This window comes from Chiloscyllium plagiosum, unplaced genomic scaffold (genome assembly GCF_037043375.1).
Source record: "Chiloscyllium plagiosum isolate Xiang-an unplaced genomic scaffold, Cpla_swu_hap1 HiC_scaffold_1, whole genome shotgun sequence".
NCBI lineage: Eukaryota > Metazoa > Chordata > Chondrichthyes > Orectolobiformes > Hemiscylliidae > Chiloscyllium > Chiloscyllium plagiosum.
Genome location: NW_028270139.1, coordinates 76,443,880 through 76,458,428, shown reverse-complemented (window position 1 = coordinate 76,458,428; position 14,549 = coordinate 76,443,880). Strand labels below are relative to the sequence as shown.

The following is a 14,549-nucleotide window of genomic DNA, read 5'->3' as shown; positions in this document are numbered from 1 at the left end:
ATCTAACTCCACCAATCCTTTGGGCAGTACATAATGTAATTGCAATGAGTTGCAGAATAAGAAAAGTCTCATCATCTCCTCCCTTAGCTTTTATTTTTCCCAATCATGTTAAAGTTATGTACCCTTACAACTAATCCTCTTGTCTATGAAAATAATTTATCCATTCTTGCTTCATCAAAACCGTTTCTAATTTGTAGAATTTTATAATTTTATTTCTAAGCATATCTGCCAGAGGAGGACATTGTTGGCTTACCTTCATACTCTAGTGAAATCTTTGAGAACACACATTTATCTTCATGCCAGGCGCTCCAGTAATATCAATTTCCACTGACCTGGAAAGAGTCCTCCTTCCTTCAGAACTGCACTAACAAATTTTGACAGCCATTTGTTTATAAATTATGCATCACTTGTGTGTAGCTAACCAATGGTAGTCAAGAAATGTGTACCCTTCACCTGCCTTAACCTCACTGCAAAAGACATATGCTAGTTAAATAGTTGGGAAGCTATGTTGGGAGTAGCCAATCTCTAACGTCACACCAAAGAAAGATTAACATCTGTCAAAAGTACACATGATTGAAAAATTACTAGTTTTAGTTCAACCTAAGAAATAAAGTATTATCTTTCCTAGAATTTGTAGTTTAAACTATATCCACACTGAGTATCTACAAACTTACTGAGAAACTAACGGAAACTTTCTAGTAAATGAAATTCTTCACATGAAAGCTCATCTTTAGATTATAAATGCAAAGTAGAACAGAGCTGTGAAAAATAAAACATATGTTTATACAGAGCTTTTGCATAACTTCCAGATAGCTGATGCACTTTACAGCCAATAAAATACTTTGTTTGATGTATAGCTACTATTGAATTGTAAGAAATGCAATTGCCAATTTGCACACAGCAATGCAAAGAGCAAAGTGAAAATAACCAGCTAATTTGTTTTTGAAATGTTAATTGAGTGATACATATCCACCTAAATCTACCTCCTCTGTTCATTCTTCAAAATAGAGGATGGGATTGCTCAAAGGAGACATAAAGTCAAAGCCTTTAATCTTGATTTCATTGTTCTGTACGAACCAAGCAATATTATGATCTTTTACACCCACCTGAGCAGGCACATCTGCTGCTGCAGCATATGTATGGTACTGCACTGAGTGTCAGCCTTCATTTCCAAGATGTCAAGCCTTGTGACGAAGAGGCAAGAGTGTTCTCAAGTGAAGAACTGACATTGTGCTAAGTGAAAAGCCGCAATTCATTTAGTGGCACTGACATGTGTAGTTCTGGACATGTATTATAGCCAGTTCCAACTAGCAACACCTTGGTGATTTTCCACTGATTGTTGGGTTTCTTTGCCAGTCTTTTATGAAACCCAAACCATTAACATTGTGAACTGGTGTCCTCTCCCCAGTAATCTAATATAGTGTCTGATGAGTTTTTTTTAAATAGTTGTTAACTGCAGTGTTACTAATACACAAATCAGAAATACTACAATAGAATAGTTCCCTGGATTTGCATTGATAAAGCTATTTCATTCATTTCATTGATAATTTGTGTAAACAATAAACAGTATGTACTATGAAATAATATTTTTTCAATTGTGATGGTACATTTCTGGTAAGCCATTAATATTGTTAACTGTGTTGTTCTAACTCCAGGACCTTTGATGGTGATTGTTGAGTTTTGCAAGTATGGGAATTTATCAAACTACTTGAGAAGCAAGCGAAGCAACTATATCCCCTACAAGGTGAATCCATATTTCTCTACGTTATACAGATTCTGATGAAGAATCACTGGACTCAAAACGTTAACTCTTCTTTCTTACCAGACATGCTGCTAGATTTGCTGAGTTTCACCACCAATTTCTGTTCATCTTACATACTTACAGCATCTTTGTTTTATTTATTACATACTCCTGTTTTCAAAGAGGCACAGTTGCAGTGCTCACAGAGGCCCCCAACTCTGGGTTAAATTGAGAGAAAGGACTTCCATTTTGAATTTCATTATCTTAAAATTACCAAATATTCTTCATGGCCAATAAATTACTTTTACAGTGTAGTCACCTGTGTAATGTCAGCCAATCTACTCACAGCATTGTCCCATAAGTGGGGATGAGGTAGTAACCAGATCATCTGTTTTTAGTGATGTTGCCTTTTGAATTTTTATTCCTGAGATGTCAGACCAGACCTTGATTTAAAATCTCACCCAAAGGTGGCATTTCCTATGTTGCTGAACACTTCCAGTACATAGTCAACCAAAGTGTCAGGTTGGATGATGTGTTAAGGTCTCTGGATGTCCTGTTGGATGGTGATTACATGTAGTCATTGCCGATGGAGAGTGCCCTGAGATGTGGATGACTAATAGAGGTTCCAGAGGGGCAAGCAGTGAGCTGGAACCACCAAGTTACTGCTCTAACATTCATGTCGGGAATGGTCACTGTCTAGTTTCTATCCAGTGACTGGCAGAATGGGAAACTACATATTAATGAGGGCAGGTGAAGTAATAATAAAAATGCTAGTACATGCTAATTCATACAAATAGGCTCCCTGCTGTGAGAATCTCATCTCACTATTCACACTTGGTTGGAAAATGGTGCTTTTTGTTCTTGATGGTGGGAATCATCTCACTGGACATTGGACACAGTTCTCCTAACTTCCAATGGCCACATCATTCAGTGCTGGGGGAAGAAAACACCCTATACTTTGCTTATAATAAATATACATATTTCCTAACCTGTTCGCTTAATTGTTCAGATTGATTGAATATGTATATTGAAACTGAGAAGTTGCAAAATTTGGGGCAAATTAGTTTTTGAAAGAGAATTCGGAGGTAATGAATTTAAAAATTAGCATAATTTGACAAGATTTACACAATAGGCCTTCAGATCCTCTCTCAATAATCGACAGAATGATAGAGCTGACCTAGAGGAACAAATTTGGCCATGAGTTACTAAATGACAAACAACTCAAATTGAAGACATGAGTTAAGTGAAAATGGGAATGTCTTATGCAATATATGCCAATATTTCATGGAATCATAGAATATACGGCTCAGAAGAAGGTCCTTCAGACCAACCACAATGTCTGTGCTGGAACACTTTTGAGTAAGTTCCAAATCTCATGTAATGGTTACCTTGGAAGACCTAAAATGTGGACAGAATTCTTTTCTGAATGGTAAGGAAGCAGTGGCTGCCAGTTAGGAGAATGTTATGTTTGGAGAAATATTTTCAATCACATTTGAAAGGAAACGTTATTGGGTTGCTTTTATTCCTGAACTACATAAATGATTTGGAGTTCAATAACACAATTACATTAGCCTGATTTTCAGAATGTGACAATTCCTGTCTTTTGGAGTTTTTAACAGAATGGTTTGATCAATAGATGTCTTTAAACATTCAGTGTTTGCATTCTTACTTTTGATTTTGAGCTAGATTTTGATTTTAAAATTCTTATCCTCATGTTCTAACTTTCACTGGCCTCCCCCTTTTTATCTCTGTAATCTCTTACAGCCTTACAATCCTCTGAGATTTGTGCACTCTTTCAACTCTGACCTCTAGTCTATCCTGATTGCACAGTTGACATTCAACGTCTAAGCTCCAAGTTTGTGAAATTTGCTTTGTGTCTGCCTCTCCACTGCCCTCTCTTGTTTTAAGACACTCCTTAAAACCTACCTCTTCAACCAGTTTCTTTTCAATCATTGCATGGAAGGTGGGCATCAGTGGCAAAGTCTTAATTGTCTTTGAGCTGATTGACTTTATCAGCCATTTAAAAGGGTCTTTAAGGGTTAACCATATTGTTGTGGGTCTGAAGTCACATGTAGGCCAGACAAGGATAGAAAGTTCCCTTCCCTAAAAGAAACTGGTGAACCAGATGGGCCTTTATGACAATGATTACATGGTTGCCATTAGACTGGCTTCAAATTCCAGAGTTTTCTTATTCAATTTAAATTTCACCATCTACCGTGATGGGATTGGAACACTTGTCCCCAGGCTATTTTTTTTAAAATTCATTCACAGGATGTGGGAATCACTGGTTAGGCCAGCATTTGCTGCCAATTGCCTACAAGACAGTTAAGAATTAATCATATTGCTGTGGGTCTAAAGTCACACGTAAGCCAGACCAGGTAAAACAGATTTCCTTCGCTAAAGGGCATTAGTAAACCAGATGGTTTTTTTTTTCCTGACAATTGACAATAGTTTCATGGCCATTATTTGAATCTTAATTCCAGATTCAAATTCAAATCCACCATCTACCATGGCAGGATTTAAATCCAGGTTCCCAGATAATTACCTGGGTCTCTGGATTAAGAGTTTAGCAATATACCAATAGGTATTAGCTTGGGTCTCTGGTTTACTAGTCCAGTGATTTACGACTACATCATCAGCTCCCCTGATATAATGTTAAAGGTATTATATAAATGGAAATTTTAATTGTTAAGCAAATATTGTTATTATGTAACTTAGTAGGTAAAAATGGACAAATTCATTAAGAAAAAACACATGGAAATATTAAATTCTTTTTATCACTCTAACAAATTGTATGTCAGTTAGAACAATAAAGTTGGCAGTCCCCCATTGAAAACAATGAAATCAGAAAACAGAAGAACTATGTTTCCAGGCTAGCCTCTGTTCATTGCCCTTTCATGATCCCATTGTCTTCAGTCTAATGAAAAATCTGCCAACAGAATTCCTATGTGACTGAGTCATATCAAAAGATGGCCAGATGACAGGCATTCAACAATGGTGGCAAATCTTTAACACCACATAAAAGTTGTCAGCAATTTCTGCAAGTGCTCAGTAATTGTAATCAATTATGATCCATTTTGAAACAATCTGGGACAGAGAATTCATCACAGGCAGCAACATATTCAACATTCCCCTGCTTCAACATAGAAACAGAGCTGAGAACAGATTCTCAGGTCCAGCGATGCATATCTTACTGATCAATGCCCACTAATTTCAACAGACATCTAGTTGTTAGGTTATCATACTCTTGCATGTATTGTAGATATTGTATAACATGTTCTCTTTAATCATTTGCATTTTTATTCTCTTCTTGTTACAGAGCAAAGCACTGAAGTCAAGACAGGTAAAAGAAAAGGATTATGCTGAGATGGAGAGAGAGTTTAAACGGCGCTTAGACAGCATTGCAAGTAGTGAGAGCTCCACCAGTTCTGGATTTGCAGAAGAGAAATCACTGAGTGATGTGGAAGAGGAGGAAGGTAAAGATTTACCTCATTTCCACAGGTCTATCTGATGGGACATCTTTGTTTAATTTACAAAATTGCGAAGAAGCAGAGAAATTCTATGCATGAAAAAAATAATCATTTTGTGTGAAATGTTCTTATTGAAGTAATGGATGAAGACGTTTGCAAATAGCAGCTTGATAATTGAATATTGATACTGATAAATGTAGATAAATTGTGATTTGAAGTTTTTTTTATTTGTTCATAGGATGTGGGTATTGTTGGCATGGCTAGCAGATATTAACTAACCTTAACTGAGAAGATGGGGGTGAGCTGCCTTCTTATCCTTGGGCTGCAGTGACACCCAGTGCACTGATAAGAAGAGAGCTTCAAGAATTTGACCCAATGACAGTGAAGGGACAATGATGTAGTTCCAAGTCAGGATAGTCTTGACTTGGAGGGGAGCTTACAGTTGGTGGTGTTCCCTTATAAAGGGCGCCTTGACCATCCAGATGGTAGAGGCCATGGATATGGAAAGTGCTGCCGGAGGATCCTTGGTTAGTTACTGCAGTGCATTTGTAAATGTTGCTCACTGTGCATTTGTGGTGAAGGGAATGAAAGAAGATTGATACTTCTTTCCAACACTTTACAAATAATTAACAGTAGACTGGCAGAGCAAGAATTGACCACATTAGATTTTTCTCTGCTCTTCATACATAGGTCAAACGCCCAGATTTCCCACATTGTCAAGTAGATGCCAGTGCTGTAGCTGCACTGGAACAGCTTGGTGAGGGGCTAGTTCTATAGTTCAATCCTTCAGTACTATTGCCAGATGTCATCAGGGCCCATAGCCTTTGCAGTATCCAGTGCCATCAGACATTCTTCATAGTATGTCAAATGAAGCAAATTGAATGCAGACTGGCATCTCTGATGCAAGGGACTTCAGGAGTAAGTCAAGATGGATTGTTAACTCGTCACCTCTGATTGAAGATGGATGCAGATATTTCAGCCTTTTCTTTTGCACTGATATGCTGGGCTCCCCCAACCATTGAGGATGGGGATATTTATCAAGCTTCCATTTGAAATATTTAGTTGTCCATCACCGCTGGAGAGCTTAGATCTAATCTTTTTTTGTTTGCCACTGTTTGGCACACAATTAGTCCTGTGTGGTAGTTTCACCAGGTAAACACCTTACTTTTAAGTATGCCTGTTGCAGCTGCTGTCATGCCCACCTGCATTCTTCAGGGTTGATCTCCCAACCTGATGATAATGGTTGATTGAGAAATATGCTGAATCATGATGCTATAGATTGCAGCTTAAAAATGTGTTGCTGGAAAAGCGCAGCAGGTCAGGCAGCATCAAAGGAGAAGGAGAATCGACGTTTCGGGCATAAGCCCTTCTTCAGGAATCAACCAGGAATCTCCTTCTCCTTTGATGCTGCCTGACCTGCTGCGCTTTTCCAGCAACACATTTTTAAGCTCTGCTCCCCAGCATCTGCAGTCCTCACTTTCTCCTGCTATAGATTGCAGTTAAACAAAAAGCTGCTGCTGATGTCCCATAGCACCTCATGGGTGACCAGTTTTAATTTGCTAGATTGGTTCAAAGTTGATCCCATTTAGCGCAGTGATAGTGCCATACAACATGACTGAGGGTATCCTCACTGAGAAGATGGAACTTTGTCTCTATAAGGTCTGTGCGGTGGGCATTCCTACTGATACTGACATGGACAGATGCATGGTAGAGGTAGATTGGTGAAGATAAGAACAAATGGATTTTTCCCGTTGGTACACAAAATAAAGCACATCAATGTGCTTTAAAGTAAAAGTACCATTTTGATAAAGCTCCACCAACTCACTTTTATTTCTTACAGTTGCAGATGACCTCAACAAGAACTGGTTGACAATGGAGGACCTTATCTCTTACAGCTTCCAGGTAGCCAGGGGGATGGAGTTCCTGGCATCACGAAAGGTGAAAAAAAACATGTTATGACCTCACATTTTATTAATCTCAAAAACACATAATTCTCGTTATTCATATACAATGCACGGGATAACAAACCTTCAACAAATGCATTTTCCTTTCTAAGTACATTTTATCCATGATACTGCCTTCTTTTAAATGACTTGGGGTCAATGCTGACTTGATGCAATGAGTGATAGCAAGTTGACAACTTGCTTTACATTTGCTTTCTATGGAAATAAAAGCCAAGAGAGAGGTAAAACAGGCTGCTGACTTTCAAATACTCATTGCAAAAAAAATCAAGATTTACATTGTTCTCTATAACCAAGTGCTCTGACTTCTTTTAAGAGCAACAGTAATTACTTTTCCTGCAAACAAAAGATTTCTCTCAGCCATTCTTGCAAATATTTCTCTCAGATCCAATGACACTGCTATTTACTAGTTTAGTGGTTGTATGAATGATGAAGAGATCATATACTCCTCATGAGAAAGACATGTGAATAAATGATAAACAGAAAACAAGACAAGATCAGTAAGTTTCTATTCCCCTTTCAGTGTATTCACAGGGATCTAGCAGCACGCAATATACTCTTGTCGGAGAACAATGTGGTGAAGATTTGTGACTTTGGTTTGGCTCGAGATGTTTATAAAGACCCAGATTATGTGAGAAAAGGAGATGTAAGTATATGAAAATTAAATTCTGCAAATATTACACTGTTGTTAAATTGCAGCTCAGTAATCTTAATGGAGAAGTTCTCATCATGTATATGTATAAATTATAATAATTTCTGAATCAGATTGCCCATATATTATAAACCTGATTGATTTTAATACCATGGAAATTTAAGAAGTGGACGTGGAGCTGGTTATAAAATAAGGTTTATAAAATAAAGTTTGTTATCTGCACACGTCACAGTCTCAAAAGGACCTTTATTAAGGATCAAATGATGTCCTATGTGACTGTAACAAAAGTAAACCAAATATATGTCTGAGCACTGAAAACTAAAATATATTCTGTTGAGTCCTCTTGTGACAGTGACTAATACTGCAGACCTCACTCATTTAAATCAACATTAGTAGTATAATAATCCAATAATAGTGATATTTTATAAAATATTGTTTTTATAGCAAAGTACAGAAGGGTCATGCCTTTGATTTATTCATGTGCCCTCTCTGCAGTAAGACCTGTCCACTAGGAATATCAATTCTTAAAATAACCCCTTTCAATACAGCCTTTCCTAAGAAACTTCTGTGGTGTAAAGTTCAATAACACACAATTGATAGTTTTAACTCTATGAAACATACTGATGAATGATACATCAGATATCTTTAGGATATAAAATAATGTAACTTAAAGTCACCTTTTGGAATATTTAGGTGAGAATGTTTATTTAAACTCGGAACATGTTCTTTTCTAGGCACGACTACCTCTTAAATGGATGGCCCCAGAGACCATCTTTGATAAAGTTTATACAACACAGAGTGATGTGTGGTCATTTGGGGTTCTACTTTGGGAAATATTTTCATTGGGTGAGTGCTTCCAGTTCTTCAGAAAAAATGTTTTTGGGAAAAGTTTTAAAAAGAGTGCTAATATCTCAGTGAAACTAATGTGCCATCTTACTCAACTCCTAGGTGCCTCCCCATATCCTGGTGTTCAGATTGATGAAGAATTCTGTCAAAGACTCAAAGATGGCACACGAATGCGATGTCCTGAATATGCATCTGCAGAAATGTAAGTCATAGTATTTCCGTGCCAGTCTCCTTCTCTAGATTCTCTCTAACAGAGCCATGGCATTTGTTATGCACTGGGACAAAATTCATTCAATTGTACGATTCTGAAATTCAATACATACATAAAATACAGGAGAAAGTGGGGACTGCAGATGCTGAAGATCAGAGCTGAAAATGTGTTGCTGGAAAAGCGCAGCAGGTCAGGCAGCATCCAAGGAGCAGGAGAATCGACGTTTCGGGCATGACCCTTCTTCAGGATTCCTGAAGAAGGGCTCATGCCCGAAACATCGATTCTCCTGCTTCTTGGATGCTGCCTGACCTGCTGCGCTTTTCCAGCAACACATTTTCAGCATAGATAAAATACACTCAATATTGTTTATTCTCCAATGATTAAGCTGATTTTGTAGAATTGTGTCACAGACAATGGATTAGCTTGATTTTGGCCTGAGTAGATTCGATGGGCCAAATGACATTTTTCTGTAGATCTCTCTGACTCTATGTCAAGGAGGCTTGTCGTATCCAACTGGCAATCCAGTTGGTCCCACCCTCCTTCTCTTTCGCCTATAGCATTACAGTTTCATTTCACTTTCCGATTTGCTTTTGAGAAGTGGAAGATGGCATGGCTTTGAAGGATTTTGTTGGGACAATATGTGGATGAAAAGTTGGAGGGTAAATCCTTCACAGATACTAGAGCTAACAGCACAGGAAGAAAAACAACTGGGGGTTATTCTCTGGCTGTGATTAGCTAAAACACAATAAAGCGAGAGAAGCACAGACCCACTCACCTGGGTTTCCTGTTAGTGAGAGAGGAGGATGGCGTAATCATTCACATCAAAAGCTGTGGGCAGGTTGAGAAGAATGAGGAAGAAATATTTACCTTTGTCTCAGTCATATAGGATACTATTTGATCCTTTAGAGACAGTGATGGCAGCAGAAACCTGATTGGAGGGATTCAAACATGAAGTTCTGTGACAGAGTTGCATATGACAGTATATTCAAGGGCATTGCAAGACTAAATGTAAAACGCCAACAGGTCCCTTTGACTACCTTACTTCACGTGGTATCTGAATAAATTTTGAACATCCTGATTGTTCTGTCCCGTCAGCTATCAGACAATGCTGGACTGTTGGCATGGGGACTACAAAGTAAGACCAGTCTTTTCTGAACTAGTGGAGCACCTTGGAAACTTACTGCAAGCAAATGCTCAGCGGGTAAGCATATATTTGTGAAATGTGTTTGCATTGCAAAATAACTTCAGTTGATTTTCTCTGAGAACAGCAGTTCCTCCTGGTAAACCATTGAAAAACCTGGGTGGCTGTCTGTAGGCATGTGAGAATCTTGTAAATCCCTGAGGCTTCATGAATTCCGAATGGACTCAGAGATAATTAATTTCACATAGCTTGTTAATGAGCCTAATTACCTTCCCATCACTAGCTGGATGTTTCTGCCTCTTTTTAAAAAGGACCAGCTTTCCCATTTCCGACGATCAGGCATGTGGCCGTCCATATGATTGTCTGAGTCTGCTGGCCACCTTGCCTGCTCCAGCAGACTTAATTAAATTCTGGGAATTCTGTGGTAAATGACTCACCTCCTCACTCCCAAACTCTTTGCACCATCTACAAGGTACCAGTTGGGAGTATGATGGAAGTCTCTCCCCTTTGCTGGCTGAGTGCGGCTCCAACATATTCAAAAAGCTCAAAACCATCCAGGAGAAAGCAGCCTAGGTGATTGGTAGCCCATTCCACAACCTTCAGCAGTCACTTCCTCCACCACCAATGCATCGAAGAAGTTGAATATATTTGTTCCTCTTGGTTCCTTCACCACCTGCCACAGCCCCAGTCTAGAGACTGTCCTTTAAGACTTTGCCAGCTCGGTCAGTAATGAGTGCCGAGTCTCTCCTGGTGATGGACATTGCTGTCCTCTACCCAGAGCACATTCTGTGTTGTTTTTGGATGTCTGTATTTTATTTGAAAGAAACACAATCTCAGCCAGAGATGTAATTGCAGTGGAACCCAAACCAAAACTGTAACGTGTAAACTAAATAACACAATTATTTAGTTTATAAAGCTCCCTTCGTGTGAATGTTCTTAATAATGCAACCTTTTACCTTTTATACTTGAATAATATTTTAGCCATTGATTGCAATTATTATACCAAAAATAAATCCAAATAATTCTCCAAAGTCGCAGAAGTCTAATTTATTAGTAAATAAATTGCCTAGATATCAGGTCATGTGGAATCAAAAAGAACACTGGAATGTAGCTTGTCAATCCTTAATACAGGTTTAAAGTAGCAAGCAGACAATAAGACCATAAGATATTCAAACTGAACTAGTCCACTCAGCCCATGAGTCATCTCCACCATTCAATAAGATATGGCTAATTTGATAATCGTCAACTCAACATTCGATGTCAACTCAAAATCGTCTTTTACCCATAACTCTATTCCCTCACAAAGTAAAAGCCTATATATCTATCTTTTGAATATACTTAATGACTCAACCATAGAACCCTACAAGGTAAAAAATTCCCAATTTACAACCTTCCCAGCCAAGAAATTCTTCCTCTTCTGCCTTAAATAATTGTGACTTTACATTGTTTTTGATTCTGTGCTTTTGATCTGCAAACAATATCTACAAAAAGCATAAAATGCCTCTCCTGCAATTATTAGGATGGGAAGGACTATATTCCGCTGAACATGTCACTGACCATTGAAGATGATTCCGGGCTTTCTCTGCCAACTTCACCTGCTTCCTGTACAGAAGAACAGGAAGGGTGTGATCCAAAATTCCACTATGACAACACAGCAGGAATACGGTAATTACCTGATTGTCATTCTATCACTTCTGAAGGCAGTCTTCATGTGTTTGCGAACAGAAGGAAAATGAGAGGAAACGGTGCTGAGCCAATTTATTTGATTTTTCACTCAGCTCAGAGGACTAAACAGAACAGTTACGGCACTTAACACTGGACAATAAATGAAAAAATTATGGAAACTTTCCAAAAGTTGATAAAATTCAAAGTGTTAAGTGAGTAGCAATAAAACAATGCACCAGTTGATCAGAAAGGAACTATGAATTACAATAAGTAGCAAAATAACTGACTGATAGCTCACTGTCAGTAAGGTGTTTATTGCAGGATCGCACACTAGCTGTTGACACTTGCAATAGGTAATGTTTGATGCTGTTACCTTCAAATATCACAGGCTGAAAATCCATGGCCCTTCTTTGCTACTCAAATAACAGCTCTGTGGATACATGTAATTTCTTTTTCTGACTGCACAGAGTGTCTGCATTAGTTTTGGGATCACTTGATTAAACAGTCTACCCCTACTCCTATTTCTCACGTTATGGCCACTGTTGGCAAGTGCTGGCAGGATTGTGAGCTCTTTTTGGGATGTTGGGCATATTGAAATGCGTGCTCTGGTGACAGCTTGGTGAGGGTGACTTGTGTTGTCCCAGTTGGCGCACACTTGAATCAAGCCCCTCTACAGGTGAAATCATGTTTGGGTTTTCCCGCAGGGTGACCAACTCTAAGGAAACAAAACAAAGGGCACTTTATGAGGCAGTGAGTGGTAGGTATTGCTAGTGAGACCAGAGTCCTGGGCAATGAGATGTACTGTTATTAAGTTATTTGTCTGGGAAGCCACAGGACAACAAGATGATTCAATGTTTTAGTGTACCCTTTGGAGTCTAGTGCTTACAGCAAGGAACCTTCGGAAATTGAGTCCTTTTGTTCTAATATCACAGGTACTAGCAAAGGCACCCTTTGTGAGTTTCTTTTCTGGAAATGCTGAATTGGAGAACCACATTTCACATAAGTTAACCTAAGGACGAATTGTACCCATATCTGCTATTTGAGACATTGCTACAATGATGTCTGTTAAATAAATTTTTTCTAGAATTTCAGAGCATATGTTTTTAAACACTACATACCACGAATCTTTTTGTTCCTTTCTCTAGATACTTGAATGGCAGTAAAAAGCGAAACAGGCCTGAGAGTGTTAAAACATTTGATGAAATACCAGTGGAGCAAACAACTGTCATTGTGCAAGAGGTACATATAGATGCATAAAATTAGCTCTTCATTTTCCCAATAGTAATTACATGTCTGTCTTCTAATTTATTTCTTAATGGATTAAGATAAATAGTTGATTATGAAGATAATCCATGGATAATACAAATATTTGCAATTCAATATTTGCAAATATTGAATTGGAACTATGAACACAGAAATAAAGAGGACAGGTTCAAAATTAACAAAGCTAAGACATTATGGAAGTATTGTCAGCACCAGCATGGCAGTGGTTCAAGGAAAAAGCCCACCAGCATCTTCTCAGGATAGGTAGGGATGGGTAACAATTGAAGATTTGCTGCTGTTGCCTCGATCATGAGAACAAAAGCATTGTTAGTTGAGAGAAATATTCCACAGAGTATTGCATTATAAAAGACTGACAGGTTTGAATCAGTGAATAACTTGGAGGTGCAGATTCATCATGATTCCAACAAGGAGTGGTAGCTGTGGAGACAGCAATACATGTATTGACAAGAACAGCTATTCAAAGGATATAGTCTCAAATTTTTATTGAAAAGTGGAGAATGGGAAGTGAGTTGACATATCTAAGATAGCAAGTAAGAAGTTAATGCTGGAAATGTCAGTGTGCATGAATATTTGATTCAAAAAATCAAAATTCTGAGCATTTTAGATAGAACTTTCTCTCAGAAGAACACATGATGGAAATTGAATCCATGATAGGAGTGTTGTGTGTGACCTATGGACAGAGCAGATTTAATGAGAATGTTGCTCCTTTCTTATTCCATGCATCCTTAAGAGTTTATTTGTCTTCACTAACTGCTTTGTCTTCATTAATTGCTTTGTTTTCACTAACTACTTTGTCTTCACTAGGATAACCAGACTGATAGTGGCATGATACTTACATCAGAGGAACTTCAAACACTGGAAACAAGGCAGAGTCAGAGTTTGGCATTCAGGTAAGCTCTCACTACCCATGGTGATTTATAATAATTTTCTTCTGAAGAAAATATTATTCTATGGAATCGTGCATCATTTTTGTCAAGAGGTTAATGCAAATCTCCAGTTTGCTTGGCACCTTGTCAAATTTTCTTTTCCAGAGTGAGTTTCTGTCTGAAAGTATCACTGACAGTAACTTTGAGCTTCAAAGGTGTTTCGAGAATTGACTGATGATACAATCTTAACATGTGCAGATGTCCCCTGATAGTTCAAGGAAATATTACAAATACTTATCGCTCAATCTGAACCAATCCTTTGGCAGGCCGAGTATGTAATTTTATGTTCTGTGTGACACAAATGTTTTTTTGTCCCAGTTTATGTAAAACACCTGATGTTCTGCAAATGTCTGTGGAACTCATTGAGCGTCATAAGTTTTAGGAAGGAGTAGACAGATTTTGCTAACCACAATCCACTCCCCAACACTGGAAATTTTAAAGACACCTCCAGTCCTAGCGAGAAGCTGTTCTACATTTTTATTCCAGGGTTACTTTCCTTCATTGTTTTGGCTGCACCGTTCCTTCACAATATTTCCCAGTGGGAGGGTAACAACATCCAGTCATTACTAATTCTGGAGTTTAGAATAATGGTACAAAACTGAAAAGAAAAATATGGTTTATCTTGGCAGCATTAGCTCCATTTTAAGGAAAT

General features: G+C 38.1%; 1 protein-coding gene across 3 annotated transcripts in view; it reads left to right on the top strand.

Annotated features, from left to right (window-relative positions):
• kdr (kinase insert domain receptor (a type III receptor tyrosine kinase)) overlaps positions 1–14,549 on the top strand; it is a 71,518-nt gene that overhangs the window by 50,601 nt on the left and 6,368 nt on the right. For all 3 annotated transcript variants that reach the window (XM_043690775.2, XM_043690792.2, XM_087988180.1), the window contains 10 exons: positions 1,656–1,744; positions 5,061–5,217; positions 7,052–7,149; positions 7,696–7,818; positions 8,559–8,670; positions 8,773–8,872; positions 9,977–10,082; positions 11,542–11,687; positions 12,833–12,926; positions 13,776–13,861. In XM_043690775.2, coding sequence (XP_043546710.2) covers positions 1,656–1,744; positions 5,061–5,217; positions 7,052–7,149; positions 7,696–7,818; positions 8,559–8,670; positions 8,773–8,872; positions 9,977–10,082; positions 11,542–11,687; positions 12,833–12,926; positions 13,776–13,861 — 1,111 coding nt within the window. The remainder of the gene's footprint in view (positions 1–1,655; positions 1,745–5,060; positions 5,218–7,051; positions 7,150–7,695; positions 7,819–8,558; positions 8,671–8,772; positions 8,873–9,976; positions 10,083–11,541; positions 11,688–12,832; positions 12,927–13,775; positions 13,862–14,549) is intronic.